The sequence below is a fragment of the Rhinoderma darwinii genome, chromosome 4 (genome assembly GCF_050947455.1).
Source record: "Rhinoderma darwinii isolate aRhiDar2 chromosome 4, aRhiDar2.hap1, whole genome shotgun sequence".
Classification (NCBI taxonomy): Eukaryota; Metazoa; Chordata; class Amphibia; order Anura; family Rhinodermatidae; genus Rhinoderma; species Rhinoderma darwinii.
This window is the reverse complement of record NC_134690.1, coordinates 311,275,275-311,300,064: the sequence shown is the minus strand read 5'-3', so window position 1 is coordinate 311,300,064 and position 24,790 is coordinate 311,275,275. Positions and strand designations below refer to the sequence as shown.

At 42.9% G+C, this 24,790-nt stretch overlaps 1 protein-coding gene across 1 annotated transcript in view; it reads right to left on the bottom strand.

The window, feature by feature from the left end:
• The window catches only part of SCCPDH (saccharopine dehydrogenase (putative)), a 74,756-nt gene that overhangs the window by 8,871 nt on the left and 41,095 nt on the right, over positions 1 to 24,790 (bottom strand). Inside the window, exons 7-10 of the mRNA XM_075862727.1 lie at positions 19,220 to 19,337; positions 16,395 to 16,514; positions 9,586 to 9,642; positions 8,541 to 8,652 (exon numbers count right to left, since the gene is read on the bottom strand). Coding sequence (XP_075718842.1) covers positions 8,541 to 8,652; positions 9,586 to 9,642; positions 16,395 to 16,514; positions 19,220 to 19,337 — 407 coding nt within the window. The remainder of the gene's footprint in view (positions 1 to 8,540; positions 8,653 to 9,585; positions 9,643 to 16,394; positions 16,515 to 19,219; positions 19,338 to 24,790) is intronic.

Sequence of the window (24,790 nt, the reverse complement as noted above, 5' to 3'; positions counted from 1 at the left end):
GTTTAGCTGAAGAGAACACTTTCAAATATCAGCTTGTAGTATTAGTGACATAAATCACTGGAGCCATTCTGATGGAAAATGCATGATTAGTACAGACTAATGATCACAATTTCTTCCGCTTGTGTAATAATATTATTCTAGATAGAACAATAATAATTAAAGAGGATCTGTCACTTGTTTATTAATGCCAAATCTCCTAACTAATCTAATAGGTACTATGATGCTGATAACTACAGTGTGATTTGTTTTCAAAAACGTTTATTATTTTTAAAGTTATGGGCATTTTGCTAAATATGCTAATTTGACTATACTTGCCAAATGGGAGGTTACGCTTTCTTCTCACTCTGGGCGGTGTAATGTTTTCTGTAGGACGCTGTCCAATAAGCATACAGCTTCTCCCCCTTCCCTGCCCAGCAACACAGCGTGATCATATAGCATACAGCTTCCATTCCTGACTGTTTTCAAGTGGTGATATCTCCGGTTGTTTCACAGCTAGATCCTGGTGCCATATGAAAGATTAGAATGTCATCTTTCATATGGCACCAGAACCGCTGTTCTAGGTGGTCCACAGCCCAAGATATGGATATTTGAAGTGATCCCTCTTGCCTCCAGCCTAGTCTCTCATACAAAAACCTATTGGTACAAACAGGAAATGGTCTCGTCAAATTAAATGTAACTACATAAATGGAGTAAGAAACGAGATCCTCTGTAAAACCAAGTATATCTTGGTGCACTGACCCTTAACATCTGATATAAAGCCTATAGGTGTGGGGTACAGTTAACACAACAATGTAGCAGAAAAATAACAATCTTTATTGAAAAAATAACAGGATTAAAAAGATGAGTCATGCACAGCATGAGAATAAAAACGTTCATCTGATGCCAGAGATACAAGTGCACCATGGGTAAATGAACATATATGTATGGTAATAGCAGTGTGTTAAATATAGGGACCAAACAAATGGATTAGAAGTATGAACTAGAAAAGGCAGAGATTTATACAGCACAAGTGAACAAAATAGATGAATGAATGCATTGGTGAAATCTCTGCATGTCAGTACAAATCAGGTCCATAAATAAGACAACACAGGAAGATAAATATAGCTAGTCACATACCCATGGTGATGTCTCAGGCAGGAGAGATCGTCAGACCCGACGCGCGTTTCGGCGGGATGCCTTCGTCCGGGGGTGGCGTCTCTCCAGCCAGGGTCACCCTTTTAAAGCGTCATCTGTCCAATCGTGTGTATAACACAAGTGTGTTACATAAGACGATAACGACGGCGTCATGTGCCAGGAATGAAGATGGTCGCTGAAGAACTTCCGGCCACGCGTCATCAGAGGGGGGCCGGGTCGCCGGCGACTGACGCCGATGAGCCGTGCCCACTCCGATATAGACGCGCCCACAGAAGGAAGCGAAACACCTCCCCCTGACACAAGCGCACAGGAGCAGTCTCCACAGGATACAAAAGTATTCTGTGTATGTAAACAGAACATTCGACTGGACAGATGCACACGGAGAAAAACCGGAGTAATGTCAGTACATTGCACATAAAGATTTTATTTGCGAATGGATCTATAACAAAGATCAAGACCATATCAAATATATGATGTGTATTGCATCCACATATGTATATATATATTAAAAGTATATATTATAAAAAACGCACTAATACAGATATTGTATTAGTGCGAGATATATATATTTATTTAATTTTTTATATATATTGGCACATTCTGCACTAATATGTATCCATATTTAGGTTTTTATTTATATATTGTTTTCCAGTATTTATATTTACGAAATACATTTAGCTATTATCTCTTTATATTCACTACGCACACACACTTTAATTGCCTATTTATGTATATAATCATAGCACTTTTATATTTAATAGATATATATAACTTATATATATATTTTCTTTTACACACATTATCAATTGTTTCACTTATTTATTCATTTATCTATTTCATCATTTATTATTTAATTATTTTATGTATCCCAATAAATTTCACATCACATTTCACTATATTTTATTATATTAATATATGCACATATGGTCTCTTTCTTTTTTTCGTTGCAATATCTGTATTAGTGCGTTTTTTATAATATATACTTTTAATATATATATACATATGTGGATGCAATACACATCATATATTTGATATGGTCTTGATCTTTGTTATAGATCCATTCGCAAATAAAATCTTTATGTGCAATGTACTGACATTACTCCGGTTTTTCTCCGTGTGCATCTGTCCAGTCGAATGTTCTGTTTACATACACAGAATACTTTTGTATCCTGTGGAGACTGCTCCTGTGCGCTTGTGTCAGGGGGAGGTGTTTCGCTTCCTTCTGTGGGCGCGTCTATATCGGAGTGGGCACGGCTCATCGGCGTCAGTCGCCGGCGACCCGGCCCCCCTCTGATGACGCGTGGCCGGAAGTTCTTCAGCGACCATCTTCATTCCTGGCACATGACGCCGTCGTTATCGTCTTATGTAACACACTTGTGTTATACACACGATTGGACAGATGACGCTTTAAAAGGGTGACCCTGGCTGGAGAGACGCCACCCCCGGACGAAGGCATCCCGCCGAAACGCGCGTCGGGTCTGACGATCTCTCCTGCCTGAGACATCACCATGGGTATGTGACTAGCTATATTTATCTTCCTGTGTTGTCTTATTTATGGACCTGATTTGTACTGACATGCAGAGATTTCACCAATGCATTCATTCATCTATTTTGTTCACTTGTGCTGTATAAATCTCTGCCTTTTCTAGTTCATACTTCTAATCCATTTGTTTGGTCCCTATATTTAACACACTGCTATTACCATACATATATGTTCATTTACCCATGGTGCACTTGTATCTCTGGCATCAGATGAACGTTTTTATTCTCATGCTGTGCATGACTCATCTTTTTAATCCTGTTATTTTTTCAATAAAGATTGTTATTTTTCTGCTACATTGTTGTGTTAACTGTACCCCACACCTTTAGTCTCTCATACAGTGTGAAGCAGCTTCATACTTATTGGACAGGAGAATCGCTGGTATTGACACCCACTTGACTAGTATAGCCTCATTTGCAGATTTAGAAAAAAAGCTCATAACTTCTAAAATAATAAACATTTTGGGACACAATTTTCACTAGCATTATCAATGTGACAGCGCCTATTCGAGATTGTGCAAATCACAGTGACGGCACTGGTGTCTGCACAACAGGGGGCTTGATATATACACTGAATTGTGTATTAGCTGCCCCTGATGTGAATGAATATACACCCCTGATGATACATTCAGACAACAAAGGGATGTTGAAACGCTTTGGGTGTCTTACAAATCAATAGCAGAGAAATCACATTCTCAATAACTAGTCCAGGCAGGGTACAGCTGTATTTGCTCTGTGAACATAGGGTAGAGATATATATTGCGGCAGGCTATGCTGTAGCTACCTGATCCCTGCTGACACTCTAGCTAGCTCGTTTCCCGCTTGGCTAGTCTGATGCTTGAATTTTTGGCTAGGTTATCATTGTTCTTAAGCCCTTCAGGACCCAGCCTGTTTTGGCCTTCAGGACCCAGCCAATTTTTTCAAATCTGACATGTGTTAATTTATGTGGTAATAACGTTGGAATGCTTTCACCTATCCAAGCGATTCTGAAATTGTTTTCTCGTGACATGTTGTACTTTATGTTAGTGGAAAAATTTTGTCGATAATTTTGGTATTTATTTCTGAAAAACACCACAATTTAGAAAAAATTTGCAAAAATTTGTATTTTTCTAAATTTAAACGTATCTGCTTGTAAAACAGATAGTAATACCACACAAAATAGTTACTAGTTACCATTTCCCATATGTCTACTTTATGTTTGCATCGTTTTTTGAACGTCCTTTTATTTTTCTAGGACGTTACAGGGCTTAGAACTTTAGCAGCAATTTCTCAGATTTTAAAGAAAATGTCAAAAGGCTATTTTTTCAGGGACCAGTTCAGTTCTGAGGTGGCTTTGAGGGCCTTATATATTAGAAAATCCCCAGAAGTCACCCCATTTTGAAAACTGCACCCCTCAAGGTATTCGAATCAGCATTCACAAAGTGTTTTAACCCTTTAGGCGTTTCACAGGAATTAAAGCAAAGTAGAGGTGAAATGTACAAATTAAATTTTTTTTGCCGAAATTCATTTCTAATACACTTTTTTTTGTAACACAGAAGGTTTTACCAGAGAAATGCAACTCAATATTTATTGCCCAGATTCTGCAGTTTTTAGAAATATCCCACACATAGAAATATCCCATGTGGCCCTAGTGTGATAATGGACTTCTGAAGCACTGGCCTCAGAAGCAAAGGAGCACCCAGTGGATTTTGGGCCTCCTTTTTTTTAGAATATATTTTAGGCACCTTGTCAGGTTTGAAGGTCTTGTGGTGCCAAAACAATGGAAACCCCCCAAAAGTTACCCCATTTTGAAAACTACACCCCTCAAGGAATTTATCTAGGTGTATAGTTAGCATTTTGACCGCACAGGTTTTTCGCTAAATTTATCAGAATTAGTCTGTAAAAATGAAAATCTACTTTTTTCTGAAAAAACATAGAAATTTTTAATATTTACAAGAGATAATAAAGAAAATGCACCCCAACATATGTAAAGCAATGTCTCCCGATTCCGGCAATATCCCATATGTGGTAATAAACTACTGATTGGACCCACAGCAAGGCTCAGAAGGGAAGGAGCGCCATTTGGATTTTGGAGCACGGATTTTGCTGGATTGGTTTTCGGTTCCATGTCGCGTTTGCAACACCCAGGAGGGACCAAAATAGGGGAAGCCCCCCAAGTTACCCCATTTTGGAAACACCCCTCAAGAAATGTTTCTAGGGGTATAGTGAGCATTTAGACTCCACGGGTCTTTTGCAGAATTTATTAGAATTAGGCGGAGAAAATTAATATCACAATTTTTTTCCACTAAAATGTTGAATTTTTGAATTTTCTCATTTTCACAAGGGATAAGGAGAAATAAACAACCAATATTTGTAAAGCTATTTCTCCCGGGTACGGAAATACCCCACATGTGGTCATACATTTTTTTCATTAGAAATGAATTAACCCTTTCAGGACTGATCCATTTTTTGCTTTCTTATTTTCGTTTTTCACTCCCCGCCTTCCAAGAGCCATAACTTTTTTCTTTTTCCGTCACTAGAGTGTTGTGAGAAGCTAATTTCTTGCGGGAGGAATTGTAGTTTCTATTGATACCATTTAAAGTGCCATAAAAAGTACTGGGAAACGGAAAAAAAAAATAGTAAAATATAGGAATATAGGAAAAAAATCTGTTATTACAGCTTTTGCCGTGCGGTAAAAACGAAAACGACAGCGATTTTAGAGGTTTAAAATATTTAAGTTTTTTACGGTGTTCACTGTGCGAGTTAAATAATGGTATATTGTAATAGTTCGGCCTTTTACGGACGTAGCGATATCAATTCTGCTAATTTTTTTACATTACTTTTGAAGAAAAATGGGAAAAGTTTTTTTTTTTTTTTAACTTTAAACTTTTTTCTTTCTTTCTTTCTTTCTCACTACTAATAACTTTAATTCTTCTACACATTTTATTAGTCCCCTTGGGGGACTTGATCCAGCGATCATTGGATCGCGGGTACGATATGCTGCAATACTAATGTATTGCAGTATATTGTTATTTTTACAGACTCCTATAACTGCGTGATCGCTGTTCCTGTCAGTTAGTCCCGGGTGTCAGCTGTAATACACAGATGACACCTGCAGCGTATGGAGCGGGCTCCATACATCAACCCCCGCACCATGACGTGCTATTAAGTCATAGTGCGCAAAGGGGTTAGTGCACAGCGGATGGTGTGAATATTGCAATTTTCCACTGACATTCCATTTTAGTGCATAATATGTTGTGCCCAGTTTGTGCCACTGAAGACAAATACCTCAAAGCGTTAAGTGGGTTCTCCCGGGTATGGCGATGCCATATATGTGGGCACAAACAGCTGTTTGGGCACGCTGCAGGGCTCAGAAGGGAGGGACGCCATTTTGCTTTTGGAGCGCAGATTTTGCTTGGTAGTTTTTCTGTTTGGGGTTTTGCTGGTATTTCAGTTTATAATGTGGGGACATATGTAATCTGTGCGGAGAAAATCAGGGCATAATAAGAGGGTATAATAATGCGGTAAATAAATAATAATTCATAGATATGTGGCCGGTGTCGCATTGATAAATGGTGTCGGATCTTATCCGCTTTTAGAAAACACTGCACATTTTGCATCGCCATATTCCTGGGAGCCAGAACTTCTTTATTTTTTCACCACCGGAGCTGCGTGAGGGCTTATTTGTTGCGTGACAATCTGTACTTTTCATTGGTACCATTTTGGGATACCTGCGATTTTTTTTGATCACTTTCTATTACATTTTTTTGCAAGCCGGGTGACCAAAAACAAGCAATTCTGACAATGTTTTTTAGTTTATTTTTTGCAGCGTTCACCGTGCACTATAAATGACCATTATATTTTATTCTGCGGGTCGGTACGATTACGGCGATACCATATGTATATAGGTTTCTTTATGTTTTGCACAATAAAATCACTTTTTTTATAAAATTAGTTTTCTGTGTCACCATATTCTGAAAGCCGTAACTTTTTTATTTTTCAGTCAAAAAAGATGTATAAGGGCTTGATTTTTGCGGGACGGGTTGCAGTTTTTATCGGTATTATTTTCGGGTACATGCGACTTTTTGATCACTTTTTATTCTCTATTTTGGGAGGGGTGGTGACCAAAATATAGCGATTCTGGTGTAGTTTTTTTATTGATTTTTTTTCGGGTGTTCATCGTGCGGGAAAAATAACATTATAGTTTTAGAGTTGGGGTCGTTATGAATGCGGTGATACCAAATGTGTACTTTTTTTAACGTGTTCATTTTTTTCCTATAATGAAAGACTTATTATAGGTAAAAAATGCAGTGTTTGTTTATATAACTTATATTTTGAAAACATTTTTATTATCTTTTTTTAACTTTTTTCACTTGTCCCACCAGGGGACACTTAGACTTGCAGCTTTGATCGCTGCTAGAGTACATTACACTACACACGTAGTGTAATGTACTCTAACTGTCATTGTGACGTGACAGTCACATTGACAGGAAGCCTCGGAGGACCGGCCGGAGGCTGCTCCTCCAAGGCGTCCGTACATGGCAACCCGGAGGCCATTGTCTGACCTCCGATTCCCGTGACAAGCATCGGTAGCCCCCACGATCACTTCGTGGGGGCTGCCGATGTGCTTCAAACCACTTAAATGCGGCGACGGCAATCAGTCGCCGCATTTATGGGCTTAATTGCCGAAATCAGCGGCGATGGTCCGCTGACCGGCAAGGCTAGAGTGTCAGCTGTCGGGGACAGCTGACCTCCCAGTTCCCGGACACTGTCCGTTAGGACAGTGTGCGCCGGGGACTACTCCGCAATAGTACGTCTGGATGCGGGAACTAACCCATCTGCAGGACGCACTATTGCGGAGCAGTGCGTGAAGAGGTTAAAGGACAGGTGTCGCAAAAAAGACAACATTTTTATATGTTTTTGCTTTTAGTATGTTATTAAAATAAATTTTGTGTTTTTGGGTTTTACTTTTTTCTCTCTTTTACTTCTCTATGGGGGCTGCCATTTTTTTTTTCATCTCTGTATGTGTCGATTAACGACACATACAGAGATGGAATACGGCACATACATCCCCATAGAGAATGCGAACGGGAGCCGTTAAATTCACTATAGCGTACGCCGTCTGTGTGGGAACAGCGCATGCGCTGCTCCCACACAGTCCAAAAGGAAGGTCTTCGACCGAGTGACATCCGGTGCCATTTTCACGTGGACTGGAAGCCGCGGCCGGACAGTAAGAGGACTACTTCCGGTCGCGGCTTCCGTCCATATGTTCAGAAGCAAGGACTAGGAGCGGAGGCAGCGGCAGGTAAGTTATGTTTGTGCGTGTTATACTATGTGATTACACTGTATCTAATCCTCCTACACTGTGCATTCGCTCAAAAAATGGCGGCACACAGTGTAGGAGGTTTAAACATTCAACCCCCTCCTTTCTCCTGGCACTAGCCAGGATAAAGGAGGGGGCATTGTGTGAGCACACTAGAGCGTGTGTGTCTACACCAAATTTGCAGCATAAAGCAATGAGGTTGCTTTACCACATTGCAATGCTGCAATTTTGGGAATTGCTCCCTCTAGTGACCATCACATGGAAATGTTATAAATTAGAATGTAATTTAGAATATTTCCTGACTTGTGAAAAAATTTTAAAAATTAGAACAATGTGTAATCATTTATTGACTAACAGTTTAACTAAAAAATATATATATATATTTCTAGTGACACATTCCCTTTAATCTAACTAAATTAAAGAGGATTTTAGGTGGTATTTATCTTATTTAGCATAGGGGATGCAAATTTATGCAATGAGACTTATAGAAATTTAGTGACAGATCCTCTTTAAAGTGGCTCCAAACTAGAACTTTTCTTTAACAAGAGAGAAAAGAAAACATTACCTGGTCCTGAAACTTGAGTGCAGATTTTCACATTAGGTTTCCCCTGCTGAGGGTCTAGGCCCTGACTGTAACCCTCTCCAAAGAATGTAATGGAGAATGAAGATTCATCCATCTGTCATTACAACATTTAGTAATAAAAAAAATTTATTGCATTAATATTTTTAATTCTTTCAAAATACATTTATAGTTAGACCTAGTTCACATCTGTGTTGGGTATACTGTTGTGCTGCTCAGTCAGAGAAGCAGAACAATGGAATAACCAGAAGCTCCAGATCCGCTGCACCACGGACACCACAGGCGGCCGACAGAACCCATTGACTTTACTGGATTCCGTTGTCCGTGGTTTTACCGGAAACAATAGTGCAGCGTGGTGCGCTATTGTTTCCGGTATTCTTGGTGGAATCTGTGACGGAGGCCCCTAACAGAACCTCCAATGCAGCTGTGAACAGGGCCTTATTTCTTCAAAGGCTTTCCTAGATTGTGCCCTCCACTAAAATTAATGGAAAACCTTAAAGGGGAGCTTGCATTGCTAGTTCCCAAAGTACATCTGAGAAATAATAGCCATTTGTACCACAGTGTAGAAGCACCACCTTCTTGTGTACTAATCCAGGGCTTGTTTTTTTGCAGGGCGAGATGTAGTTTTTATTTTTACCATTTTGGGTTACATATAACTTTTTGATCACTTGTTATTCCATTTTTTTGTGGGAGATGAGAAGACCAAAAGACAGCAATCCACTGATATTGACAGACCTGCCGTCAAACGCATTGGAGGAGACACTGCCCTCCTACAACGCATCTATGAGGGAAGGTCTGCGGGGTCTGGACAACTGAACCTCAATTGGAAAAGACTAATGTAAGGTGTGATACCTAAACTGTAGGATTAATGTATAGCAAAATCACAAAAATTATCTGACATTAGCAACAGCCTGTGCATTTGCACATCACTGCATTGATGAGCTCAATCTTGTTCGGAAGTGAGCCTGCCCAACAGCATGATTTTAATTTTATTGCACTTTCTTATAGAATAAAATGCTACATACATTACCTGTTTCTGTGTTGGTCCTTCTTTGGAGAAATAACCAAAAGAAAAGAATTTGGGGTACTGTTAAGAAGAAAAAAAAAAAAAAAAAGTCAGAAAATCAGTGTGCCACCTCCAGGTTTATGTGGGCACGCACGCACACCTGGAGGAGCCATGAAGGCAGAGTAAAGCACCCAGCGGCTGAGTGGGCCCCAGGACATGCCCGGGTTGCCTGGTGCGGATGCTGGCCATGGTGCCAAAGTACGTGCTGCTCCATACAGCACTGTACTCATAGCTCCCAACAGTCCCGGATCCAGCGGGACAGTCACGGTTTTTAACCACTGTCCCACGAGGTCTGAAAAATGTCCCGCTATGCCTCGTTGAGTCACAGACTCAGTCTCCCTGTGGCCAGCCACATCCCCTCCCCTCCGTAATGTCAATGTAAACAGGGCTGCATCTACCATGAGGAGAGTTGAGCCTCAGGCGGCACCCTGCAGTGTCTCAGAGGGGGCGGCATTACAGAGCCGATGGCGGAGGTTCCCTCCACTTAGCAGGATGTGCTGCCTCCTTAAGAAAAGCACATCTCTCCTGTGACACCTTAATAACCCCTCCCTGACCCCCCCCTCCCCTGCTCTACACTCTCCCATCGCCATTGTAATACAATCCTGCTCAGTGTCGGGACAGGGAGGGAGGCGCGAACGGTTTATGCTCTGCAACTGAACAGAAATCCTGTGATGGACTGACCAACCCTTGCTAGTGGTTTCCTCTGGAGTCTACGTGCACAGAAAGAGAACATCCATATAGGCAGAAGCCTGCACAAAAGGTAAGTGTGTGTAATGTATGTATGTATGTATGCACTGTATGTGTATAGTGTATGTCTATTGCGTAATGTATGTATTGTAGTGTGTAATGTATGTACTGAATGTATATAATGTGTAATGTAAGTATTGTAGTGTATAGTGCATGTGTAGTGTGTAATGTATGTACTGTAGTGTATAATGTATGTAGTGTATAGCGCATTTGTAGAGTGTATATATTGTAGTGTATGTGCAGTGTGTAATGTACATTTGTTTCTTGCCCTGCCATTCAGCTCTTTTCAATAACGCAGGCGACGTCATCACGCCATCTGCATCATTCCGCTCCAGCAGACCTGCTCATTAGAGAGAGGGCCTGCGTTGCTAGAGGACGTTGCGGGAACAGGATCAGGTGAGCATGTAATGTTTTTTTTTTTTTTAGTTAAAGGGGTTGTCCACTACCGGACAACTGATGACCTATCCACCGGATAGGTCATCAGTAAATCATCGGTGCGGGTCCGACACCCGAACCCTGCACCGATCAGCCGCTACGGTGGCCTGCGAGCACCGGATGTTATTGCTCATTATGCGATATACGGAGCCAGAAGCAGTTGCTCCGTACATAGTATAGCGGCCATGCTGCATAACTGCAGCTCTACTCCTATTCACTTGAATTGTACTGTAGCTCGGCCGCTATTCCGTGGCCGGAGCCAACTGCTGATGTTCGGCCGGTGCTCGGAGGCAGCCAGAGTGGCTTAAAGGTGCGAGGTCCAGATGTCGGACCCCCACAGATCATGTACTGATGACCTATCTGGTGGATAGGTCACCAGTTGTACGGTAGTTGACAATCCCTTTAACAGTGTGAGTGGCATTATCTACAGGGGGCTCTATTGGGAAATATCTACAGTGTACAACGAAGGGATTTAGGCTATACATGTGTATATAATAATACTCTAAAATTAATCATCACTCACAAATGTGTGCGTTTTTAGGTAGGTTACTAAATGATAGGTTATGCACAATTAGTGTCAAGTTTCCCATCATTTAGTGACCTACCTAAAAACCTACACATTTGTGAGTGATGATTAATTTTGGATTATTATTATATATGTGTATAAACTAAATCCTACTACTCTTTGTACTATAATATTTGGGATATATATCTATTTTTGTATTTGTGTCAGTATATACTGCTCTCAGGCATTGTATTCATACATATCAAACCTGCTGTGTCCCCCATTGTCCTACTACCCTGTTATTTATAGGTTGTCAATATCTAAAGGGGGCCTTATTTACAGGGGGCACTGTGTGTGTGCGTTTGTGGGACACAGTGTTTTGGTGCTATTATATTCTTGGTGTAGTGTTTGGCAACATGGGAATTTTAATCTTTGTTTATAGGTGCAGAAATGTTTGAAAAGTGAAAAGCTGAAGAAATCTGAGCGGCAAACTGCAGAAATGGGCCGTGGTCGGGAGAAGTCATCATATAGGTCTGGACCGGATGGAGAAGATAAGAGAAAAAGAACGGCTAGAATCTGAGAAGTCGTCACCTGTGAGTCAATGTAAAGGTTTATTCTTCCTCTAATCAGTACTGTAGTCCCTGTTAAATGTGCAGCGAGATGATGGGCGGTATGATTTTTTTTTGTGAAGCAGCATCTCCCAGCGTATCCTTACCATTGTTCGGGCCATGCTGGGAGCTGTAGTTTTACGCCGTACAAACCTATATGGCCGGGATTAAACTGAATTTGCAAATGATCTCTGTACTGTACTGTATTTATGCGGATATATACGGAGCTCTTTTCTGGTACTGTATTTACGTACTGAGCTTGGTTCTGGTGCTTTATATATGTATGAGCTTGGTTCTGGGGCCGTATATGTCAGAGCTCGGTTCTGGAGATGTAATTACATAGGATATTTTTGTGTCGACATAGCTGTATAAGGTCTTATTTTTGCAGGACAAGTTGTATTTTTTAATAGCACCATTTCGGGGTATATATTATTTGTTGATTAACTTTTATTAACTTTTTTTTTATGGGGGAAGAGGGGGGGATAGAAAAAAGACAAATTTTGCCACTCTTTTTTGCGTCCTAAATCTACGCCATTCACCGCGTGGTATAAATAACACAATAACTTTATTCAGCGGGTTGTTACGATTGCAACTATACCAAATTTGTATAGATTTTGTATGTTTTACTTCTTTTACGCAGTAAGAACAAGTTTTTTTCTAAATTATTTGTTTTTGTGTCTCCATATTCTAAGAGCCATAACTTTTTTCATTGTTCCGTCGATGCGGTTGTAGGAGGGCCTGTTTTTTGCGGGACGACTTTTAGTTTTTATTGGTACCATTTTGGAGTAGATGCGACTTTTTGATCACTTATCACATATTTTATAAGGCAGTATTCACAGAAAAAAAAGCAATTTTTCCATTGTCCTATTTTATTTTCTACGTTGTTCACCTTGCGGGTTAAATAATGTAGTAGCTTTATAGTCGGGGTCGTTCCAGATGCGGCGATAGAATATATGTGTAACTTTTTTGCTTTATTTTGTTTTTTTAACAGTAAAGCATTTCGTAAGGGGAAAAAGTGGGTTTTATATTTTTGTCACTTTTTTTTATTAAACCTTTTTTTCACTAGTCCCACTAGGGGACTTCAATATGCAATCATCCGATCACTTTTACAATACACTGCAATACTTTTGTATTGCAGTGTATTACTGCCTGTCCGTTTAAAACGGACAGGCATCTGCTAGGCCATGCCTCTGGCATGACCCAGCAGGCATTCACTACAGGCAGACCTGGGGGCCTTTATTACGCCACCAGCCGCCATCGGAGACAGACACTTGGCGATCTGATCGCCGGGTGTCAGTGGGATGAGAGGGCGCTTCCTCCAACTCTCCGTATCGATCTCACCCGTTTAACCCCTCAGATGCGGCGGACAATGGCATCTGAGTGGTTTTGGAGAGAGGGAGGGAGCGCCCTCTCATCCCACTGACACCCGATCAGATCGCCAAGTGTCTGTCTCCGATGGCGGCCGGTGGCGTAATAAAGGCCCCCAGGTCTGCCTGTAGTGAATGCCTGCTGGGTCATGGCAGAGGCATGGCAGGCAGGCAGTAATACACTGCAATACAAAAGTCTGCCCCCAGCCCTCAGCTACCTCTGGTAGGTGAGAGCAAAGAGATTTAACGGTTCCCTGCTCAGTTTATTTATTATAATGCAGCGCCGTGAAATGGCGTATGCATCACAATAAAGCTCATTAGTGGCCGCTGTGAAAAAGGCGTATTGGCGGTCACTAACGGGTTAACTCCTTGAACCTCCACCATGCAGTAATACATGACCTGACAATATTTACAAACATTCCGCTGTATGATGCAGCAAAATATATAAAATCAACTGATTAAACCAGCGCATGCCATTTGCTAATTACTCTATAAAGGGTCATGGGTCAGTGCCGCTATCCTGAAGAGTCACACAGTCCGGACTCCAAACCCACCTTTCTATGCTTGATTGACATCTCCCTGGCTGTTCTACATCACTACCAGTCTCCTCCAACTTTCCCGGATGCGCCATTGCATGGGCACGCACTGTGCAGCGAAGCGGTTTTTTGCCCGGCTTCATTGCTGCACCGCGCATGTCAGGGAAGTATAAGGCAATGGCGCATCCGAATGAGTTTGAGGAGGATGCTGGTGATGTAGAACAGCCAGGGGGGGGGGCGCCATTTCAATTTTCACCTCAGGCAGCAGAAAAGCTAGAATGTAAAGCAAATTGAATTCGCTTACATTGACCTTACTCACTGCAGGCAGCTCACAAGTCACGGTGTGACTGGTCAGACCGTGACTAGTCAGCTGCCTGCGCCCAGCGGGAGTACGTCGCCCGGCGCAACAGCGTTGTGTGCCCGAAGTGAGGGAGCGGGACATGCGCTCAACAGGCACCACGGCACCGAGCTACCGGTCACCAAAAAACAGACCGACTACTGTGAGTAGAGAAAAGGAGTGACAATTGGAGTTGGGAAAAAAAAAAAAAAAGCACCGAGCGCCTGGAGACACTAGCGTGTCTAAAATCATAAAATGAATGACATTTATTTTATGATTTAAGAACGTTTTTTCAGGCACTGGCTTCTTAAAGAGGCTCTGTCACCAGATTTTGCAACCCCTATCTGCTATTGCAGCAGATCGGCGCTGCAATGGAGATAAGAGTAAAGTTTTTATTTTTAAAAAACGAGCATTTTTGCCCAAGTTATGACCATTTTTGTATTTATGCAAATGAGGCTTGCTAAAGTCCAACTGGGCGTGTATTATGTGTGTTACATCTGGGCGTGTTTACTACTTTTACTAGCTGGGCGTTCTGACGAGAAGTATCATGCACTTCTCTTCAGAACGCCCAGCTTCTGGCAGTGCAGACACAGCGTGTTCTCGAGAGATCACGCTGTGTCGTCACTCACTTCCTGCCCCAGGTCCTGCATCGTGTCGGACGAGCGAGGACACATCGGCACCAGAGGCTACATTTGATTCTGCAGCAGCATCGGCGTTTGCAGGTAAGTCGATGTAGCTACTTACCTGCAAACGCTGATGCTGCTGCAGAATCAACTGTAGCCTCTGGTGCCGATGTGGCCGACACGATGCAGGACCTGGGGCAGGAAGTGAGTGACGTCACAGCGTGATCTCTCGAGAACACGCTGTGTGTCTGCACTGCCAGAAGCTGGGCGTTAACGAACAGAAGTGGATGATGCTGATTCGTCAGCATCATACACTCCCATTCCTAACGCCCAGCTAGTAAAAGAAGTAAACATGCCCCAATGTACACACATAATACACGCCCAGTTGTACTTTTACTGTAAACACGCCCAGTTGTACTTTTGCAAGCCTCATTTGCATAAATACAAAAATGGTCATAACTTGGCCAAAAATGCTCGTTTTTTAAAAATAAAAACGTTACTGTAATCTACATTGCAGCGCCGATCTGCTGCAATAGCAGATAGGGGTTGCAAAATCTGGTGACAGAGCCTCTTTAAAGCTAAAAAGGCCCAAGTGGATCATGCCCCATATGGAGTTAAAGGGGGTTTCTCACAGCGATGAGAACGGGGAATCGAAAGTCCCTCGAAATGCTCCATAAGAGTGGAGCACCAGTGCGCATGCTCGACCATTAATGAAGCGCTGGCTGAGCATGAGCACCAGCTCTCCATTCTTATGTAGCACTTCGGGGGACTTTTGGTCCCCTGTTTTCCTCATCGCTAGGGGCCCCAGTGTCTGGACCCCCAGCGATCACATTTAACCCCTTATCCTGTGGATTAGGGATACATGTGTTTGTGGAAAAACCCCTTTAATTTGTAATATATGATGTTTCAGATCCTTAATTGGCCACGTGCCACTACAGGCAATCGCTGGCCTCAGCGGTGATGCTGCAATGAACGCCACATGACCGATGAGGCTAGTGATTCATTGCAGCTATGGGAGTATTCTACTGTATGGGGGCAGCTATGGAGCCCTATACTGTATGGGGGTATCCGTGTGGGCATTATACTGTACTGGTGCAAATATGGGGCATTATATTGTGTGGGGGCAGCTATGGGGCATTATACTGTATGGGAGGTACTATGGGGCACTAGTGCGTCCCACACAGTATATATCGGGGTGTTATACTGGTGCAAATATGGGGGCATTATACGGTGTGGAGGGTCAGCTATAGAAGCATTATACTGTGTAGGTGGTTCTATGGAAGCATTGTACCGTGTAGGCGGGGCTAGAGGCGTGGCCTAACAGGGGAAAAATTTGCTACGCACGTCGCTTCCATTGTCACGCTTTACGAAACTGAAAAGTTAGGAGGTATGCTGTACTAAATGGATAGAGTAAATACAGAAAACTGGAAGTATGGCTCCAATTCTATTTATCCTGTGTAAGGTCCCAAAGGAAAAGTTTAGAGGCGCGATGGGTGACTAAAAGATCAATATTACCATTCTAAAAAAAACAGTCCACCAACACATTTTTTTTAATCCCGTAAAAGGCATGGTAATAGTTAATCAACAATTAAGGAAACACTAAAACCATTCTTACTTTTATGAGAAGTTCACGACCAAAGCTAAATTTGGTGAAGAGCAGAAAGAGAAATCCTGCAAACATCAGTTGGATAACAGCTTTGATACCGCCCACTGCTGCATATGCAGCGTATTGCACCTATTAGAAAAAAAGGAAAACAGAATGGTTCATTGTCCGATATAAGCAATATTCGGCCAATTTACATTTCCATCAAATTGACATTCATTGCTGCAATATTATTAGAAACATAAATATCTATCTACTAGTACAACAGAATACATTCATTGTACCCTGGTAACAAGGAGCCTGTAAAAGTGAAGACTTTAAGGCCTCATTCACACGACAGGGTCCGAGTGTCGGCCGGGAAAATCGGCCGTTTTTCCCGACCGCTTTGCTTCCGTTTTGCATCCGTTCCGGGCCGAGTTGCCGTTTTTACCGGCCGATTTGAATCAGTTTTTTTCCCTGTCCGTTTTAAAATCGGATGAATTTCATTTAAAATTTGTTGCCACACACAGCCCTTTGTAGATAATGCCACAGCCCCCCTGGTAGGTAATGCCACACAGCCCCCTGCAGGCGATGCCACACAGCCCCCTGCAGGCGATGCCACACAGCCCCCTGCAGGCGATGCCACACAGCCCCCTGCAGGCGATGCCACACAGCCCCCTGCAGGCGATGCCACACAGCCCCCTGCAGGCGATGCCACACAGCCCCCTGCAGGCGATGCCACACAGCCCCCTGCAGGCGATGCCACACAGCCCCCTGTAGGCGATGCCACCCTGCCCCCTGTAGGCGATGCCACCCACCCTGCCCCCTGTAGGCGATGCCACCCACCCTGCCCCCTGTAGGCAATGCCACCCACCCTGCCCCCTGTAGGCGATGCCACCCACCCTGCCCCCTGCAGGCGATGCCACACAGCCCCCTGCAGGCGATGCCACCCTGCCCCCTGTAGGCGATGCCACCCACCCTGCCCCCTGTAGGCGATGCCAGCCACCCTGCCCCCTGTAGGCGATGCCACCCACCCTGCCCCCTGTAGGTGATGCCACCCACCCTGCCCGCTGTAGGTGATGCCACACAGTCCCCTGTAGGTTGCACCCATCCCCCCCCCTTTCCAGGAGAAGTCACTGACTTCAATGTCCATATATGGACAGTGTAGTCACTGACTTCTCCGGAATTCCCTGCCACAGGTCGGGAATTCCGCTTCAGAAGTGAGGGACGTCACTGTGTCCATATATGGACAGTGTAGTCACTCACTCCTCCTGTAGCGGAATCCCCGGCCATAGAGTCGGGGATTCCGCTGCAGAAGTGCGTGACTTCGCTGTGTCCATATATGGACAGTGTAGTCACGCACTTCTCCTGTAGCGGAATCCCCAGCCGGGGATTGGGGATTCCGACTCCTACAGCGAGCAATAAAAGATCCTCCTCCTCACATGCACTCTGCACTGTGAGGAGGAGGAGGAGAGAGAGTGCGCGAGCGACGGTAGACCCGGCCATCACTCGGGACACATTCCGGTGATGGCCGTGTATTACCCGGCCCCATAGACTTCTATGGGAGCCGGGCGGCCGGGCACCCGGCTGAAAATAGAGCATGTCCTATTTTTTGACGGGTTTTCCCGGCCGTCAAAAAATCGGTCGTGTGAATAGCCCCATTAGGGGTCTATTATTCCTAATGCAGCCGGGTGCCGGCCGATTTATGAACGGCCGGCACCTGGCCGGGAATCCCTGTCGTGTGAATCCCGCCTAAATGAACAAAATGCAAGTGCGCAAAATATTGTAAAGTTAGCCAACGTGCCTAGAAATTTGCTAAAGGCACCTTACCGATTAGGGTTTGTTTTCTAATAAATCCTATTAAGTTTTTTTTATCAAGGCCTCATGCACACGTCCGTGTTCGGTACGTGATATATGGACCACATGTCGGCCGCATTTGCCGGATTGAACACCGTTCAGGGGGCCGAGTTCCTAGCGTTCTAGTTACCTATGATGCGGTGAGTCACTGCCTTCCCGCAGGACTACTGTCCCGTACTGAAAACATGTTTCAGTAAAGGACAGTATTCCCGCGGGGAAGCAGGGACACCTAGCGTCATATGTAACTATGATGCTAGGAACCCGGCCCCCTGAACGGTGTTCAGTCTGGGAAATGTAGCCGACATGCAGTCCGTATATTATGGAATGAACACGGCCGTGTGCATAAGGCCTAAGGCCCCATGCACACGACCGTAAAAAACCTCCGTAATTGCGGTCCGCAAAAACGAAGCCATTCACTTTCATTGAACACGGACACTTTTCCGTAGCACTACGGAAGGGTGTCAGTGCCGTGGAAATGTTCCGGGAATTATGGAACATGTCCGTTCATTCGCATTTTGCGGGCCGTGCTCCCATACTTTGTATGGGAGCACGGCCCGAAAATGCGGCTGTCAGTCAGCGGCCGGCCGTGCCCGCAATCGCGGGCTGTGATTGCGGGCACGGTCGTGTGCATGGGGCCTTAGTAAACCGGTAATAAGAACTTTCAATTGAGTTAGGCTTTATTTACATCTGCGTCTGGGTATTCATTTATAACGGAAACGACAACGCAGGACTTGTTGTATGACTGATACCACCATCGACTGACAGACCCCATTTACTAATTAAGCGGTCCCTTGGTTTCGGTTGTGGTGAACATCGTTTGGACGAAAAGAATAGCCCTGCATGCACTCACTCGCCGTGGAGCCCTAGCCTTGAGAGGTGGAAAACAAAACCTGTGTTTGCACTAGCCCCAACAACTAAAACGTATTAAAAAAATTAACCGTTTGGATAATTTGTCCAACCTTTTGTATGAATACAGAAAACAGTGACAGAAAGGAACTTACAGGGGTCTCTTGCAGATTCTCATAGAGATAACGTTGGGTCCTCTTAACGACAGAAGCATCTGACCCCATAAAAGGAATGGCATACTGCTGTACCTCATTACTGTAAAATACTGCACCCCTGCAAAAGGAAAACAAGTGTAACTCAGATGTAGTAATCAAGATATGCAACGTCAATACTAAATTGTACTAGCGCAGTACCATGTTCATATAAACATCAAATGTGAACAGGGCCTAAGACCTCCATACCGACCAAGACAGGTGCACAAGCTTTATAAATAGGATCAACTATAATCTGCTCACCAGGGAAAGAGCCACGTCATCTCCAACCTGTGGTTCTCCAGCCTGCGGCTGTCAGGACATGATGGGAGTTGTAGTTTCACAGCAAATGGAAAGCTACAGGCTTGAGAGCAGTGTTCCGGGGCATTACAACAGTCCAAACTTATTGTATTCCGTCTTTTCAAACTATTAATACATTCCTAACATGCTCAAAATAGTGGTTCCTCAACAGAATGTAAAGAGGGAATTTTTCGGAAACAGCGGTATCCTATTTTTTTTCAGTATCAAAGAATAACTGCTGAGTAATTTTTCATAAATCTGATGGGTAAATACTTTGTTTACCAATTATTTTGTGTACGGTTATAAAACTATTTTTCAGTAAAGTACTTGCAAAATACCAATTGTGTAAAACCCCTCCTGTGAACTTTATCATATCTGAAATAGTTCCACTGTCCACGTCTTTTCATATGAATAGATTATTGTGCTCTGTAAACGGATTATGCAACAAAAACCATGTGAACAGTAGATTTGCTTGCACAGCTTAGATTCAGTTAAAGGGGATGTCTGTTGTACACAACTCCTTACCCCAAGAATTACCAGGGCATTTACATCTGACCACTGGATAACCTCTTGAGGCGATGTACAGACTCACGTTGTGGCTTCAGTTCATAAAGGAAGCCACGACGCTCTGTAGAATCCAATATATGATGGATACCACTGGCGCCCATCGACATCGATTTACAATGTCAGGATGACAAAAAGAATGATGTTCCATGCAACGCTTTTCTTCTTGACAAGTCTGAAGTTAGGGCCTGTTCACATCAGCGTTCGCTTTCAGTTCCGGGGTTCCGTCTGAGTTTTCCGTCGGGTTCCGTTCGTCGCCATTCCAGCAGTCGACTCCACTATTGATTCCGTCGTTAAAACGGAAACCTGTCAGAATGGTGATGAACGGAAACCATTAGCAATGTTTCCCTCACCATTGATATCAATGGTGACTGAAACTGAAGCTGGTGTTGGTTTCCTTTTCCGTTGCAGAGCTCCTATTCCGTGATCAGTGCCATATGCTTCCGGAATGGACGTCTGGTGCCCGGAGGTAGCCGAACCAGCTGATCGGACCTCCCCCAATCATATAATGCTGACCTGTCCGGTGGATAGATCATCAGTTGTCCAGTAGTGGACAACCCCTTTAACCGTCACACGTCATTAGTTTTTACCATACTTACTCTAGATAAAGTTATGCTACTTACAAAACATGAAAATCATATTTATATTGATATATTAACCCCTTGAGTACCCAGCTCATTTTGGCCTTGAGGACCAGACCCATTTTTTCAAATCTGAATGTATCACTTTATGTGGTAATAACTCCGGAATGCTTTTACCTATCCAATTGATTCTGAGATTGTTTTCTCGTGACATATTGTACTTTACTTTAGTGCAAAAATTTGTTCGATAAATTCATTGCTTATTTGTGAAAAACACCAACATTTAGCGAAAATATGAAGAAATTATGATTTTTCCAATTTTAAATGCATCTGCTTGTAAAACAGATGGTAATACCACACAAAATAGTTACCAATTAACATCTCCCATATGTCTACTTTATGTTTGCATCGTTTTTTGAACATCCTTTTATTTTTCTATGACCTCACAAGGCTTAGAACTTTAGCAGCAATTTCTCATATTTTTAAGAAAATTTCAAAAAGCGATTTTTTCTAGGATGAGTTCAGTTCTGAAGTGGTTTTGAGTGCCCTATATATTAGAAACCCCCATAAAACACCCCATTTTGAAAACGGCACCCCTCAAAGTATCCAAAACAGCATTCAGAAAGTGTTTCAACCCTTTAGGCGTTTTACAGGAATTGAAGGAATGTAGAGCTGAAATTTTCAAATTTCATTTTTTTTTACAAAATTCATATGTAATACATTTTCTTCTGTACCACAGAAGGTTTTACCTGAGAAACGCAACTCAATATTTATTGCCCAGATTCTGCAGTTTTTAGAAATATCCCACATGTGGCCCTAGTGCGCTAATGGACTGAAACACAGGCCTCAGAAGCAAAGGAGCACCTCTTGGATTTTGGGGCCTCCTTTTTTCAGAATATATTTTAGGCACCATGTCAGGTTTGAAGAGGTCTTGTGGTGCCAAAACAGTGGAAACCCCCAAAAGTGACCCCCATTTTTTAAACTACACCCCTCAGGGAATTTATCTAGGGGTATAGTTAGCATTTTGACCCCACAGGTATTTTGCTATATTTTCTGGAGTTAGTCTGTGAAAATGAAAATCTACTTTTTTTCTGGAAAAACGTAAAAATTTCTAATTTTTGCAAGAAATAAAGGAGAGAAAGCACCCCAACATTTGTAAAGCAATTTCTCGCGATTACGGAAATACCCCATATGTGGTAATAAACTGCTGTTTGGACCCACAGCAGGGCTCAGAAGGGAAGGACCCCCATTTGGATTTTGGAGCTCTGATTTTACTGGAATGGTTTTCAGTGCCGTGTTACTTTTGCAACGCCCTGGAGGGACCTAAACAGTGGAATCCCCCCAAAAGTGACCCCATTTTGGAAACTATACCCCTCAAGGAATTTTTCTAGTGGTATAGTTATCATTTTGACCCCACAGGTTTTTTGCTGAATTTATTGGAATTAGTCTGTGAAGATGAAAAGAGACTTTTTTTTGGAAAAAACACAGAATTTTCTAATTTTTATAAGGAATAAAGGAGAAAAAGCACCTCAACATTTGTAAAGCAATTTCTCCTGATTACGGAAATACCCCATTATGTGGTAATAAACTGCTGTTTGGACCCATGGCAGGGCTCAGAAGGGACGGAGCACCATTTGGATTTTGCAGCTCAGATTTTGCTGAATTGGTTTCTGGGGGCCATGTCGCATTTGCAGAGTCCCTGAAGTACCAGTACAGTAGAAATTCCCCAGATGTGATCCCAATTTGGAAACTATACCCCTGAAAGAATTAAATTAGAGGTGTAGTGAGCATTTTGAGCCCTCAGGTGTTTTATAGATTTTATTAGAATTGGTCCGTGAAAATGAAAACATTTTTTTTTTCCAATAACCAGTAGCTTTAGCTCAGAATTTTTCATTTCCACAAGGAATACAGGAGAAAAGACACCCCAAAATGTGTTACACAATTTCTCCTGATTACGGAAATACCCCATATGTGGTTGTAAACGGCTATTTGGACATACGGCAAGGGTCTAAACGGAAAAAGTGCAATTTCATTTTTGGAGTGGAGATTTTACAAAATTTGTTTTTGACGCCATGTTGCATTGCGCTGAGGTACCAGTACAGTGAAAACTCCCGAGAAGTGATCCCATTTAGGAAACTACACCCCTCAAGGAATTCATCTAGAAGTGTAGTGAGCATTTTGACCCCCAAAGGTTTTGCAGAAATTAGTGCACAGTGGATGTTGCAGATTGAAAATTGACATTTTCCACATATATGCTATTTCAGTGCCCAATGCGTTGGGCCCAGCTTGTACCACTGGAGACACACCCCATAAATTGTTAAGCGGTTCTCCAGAGTACGGTAATACCCCATATGTGGTCATAAACCGCTGTTTGGGCACACTGCCAGGCCCAGAAGGAGCGCCATTTGGCTTTTGGAGCGCAGATTTTGCTTGGTAGTAGTTTTGTTTAGTGTTTTACTGGTGTTTCAGTTTATAATGTGGGGGCATATGTAATCTGTGCGGAGTACATCAGGGTATATGTAAGTTGGGCAGAGTACATCAGGGTATATGTAATATGTGCGGGTACATCAGGGTATATGTAAGCTGGGCGGAGTGTATCAGGGTATATGTAAGCTGTGCGGAGTACATCAGGGTATATGTAAGCTGTGCGGAGTACATCAGGGTATATGTAAGCTGGGCAGAGTACATCAGGGTATATGTAATATGTGCGGGTACATCAGGGTATATGTAAGCTGGGCGGAGTGTATCAGGGTATATGTAAGCTGTGCGGAGTACATCAGGGTATATGTAAGCTGTGCGGAGTACATCAGGGTATATGTAAGCTGGGCGGAGTACATCAGGGTATATGTAAGATGCGCGGAGTATATCAGGGTATATGTAAGCTGTGCAGAGTACATCAGGATATATGTAAGCTGTGCAGAGTACATCAGGGTATATGTAAGCTGGGCGGAGTACATCAGGGCATATGTAAACTGGGCGGAGTACATCAGGATATATGTAAGCTGTGCGGAGTACATCAGGGTATATGTAAACTGGGCGGAGTACATCAGGGCATATGTAAGCTGGGCGGAGTACATCAGGGTATATGTAAGCTGGGCGGAGTACATCAGGGTATATGTAAGCTGGGCGGAGTACATCAGGGTATATGTAAGCTGGGCGGAGTTCATCAGGGTATATGTTTGCTGGGCGGAGTGTATCAGGGTATATGTAAACTGTGCGTAGTACATCAGGGTATATGTAATCTGTGCGGAGTACATCAGGGTATATGTAATCTGTGCGGAGTACATCAGGGTATATGTAATATGTGCGGGTACATCAGGGTATATGTAAGCTATGTGGAGTACATCAGGGTTTATGTAAGCTGGGCGGAGTGCAATAGGTCATAAGAGGATGATGTAATAATGGAGAGAATGAATAATAAAATTAATTATCCATGGATAGTGACGTACGCTTTGAACCAATCCTTCATGCACAGGCCGGATTATTGGGTGCAGGAGTCGCACTTCTAAAGGGTGTCTGTGGTGTTGTACAAAATATCCGCACTCCAGTATTGCCTAATCTTTGACTTCTTCATTAACCCCATATGTAGCACAGACCCCAAAATGTCATCGTTTCCGCTGCATTTACAGGGTCTACCAGTGGGGGCTGCAAATGATGACGTGGGGTTTTAGGTGAAGAACCGCTGCACACATAAATTAGTCTGGGCCGTCGTTTTGCATTATTGCGTTCCAAGAGTCAGAACTTTTTATTTTTCCGTTGACGAGCTGTGTGAGTGCTTGATTTTCATGGAACGAGCTGTCGTTTTTATTAGTATCATTTTGGGGTACATGCGATAATTTGATCAGTTTTTATTCCATTTTTTCTGAGGTGAGGAGACCAAAAAACAGAAATTATTTCACTATTTTTTTTATAATTTTTTACCGGCGTTCTCTGTGCAGTATAAACAACATGTTTACTTTATTCTGCGGTTTGATACGATTATGGCAATACCAAATTTATATCATTTTTATATGTTTTACTACTTTTACAAAAAAAAAAACCACTTTTTTTCTAAATAAAATGTTTTAGTGTCACCATCTCCTGAGAGCCA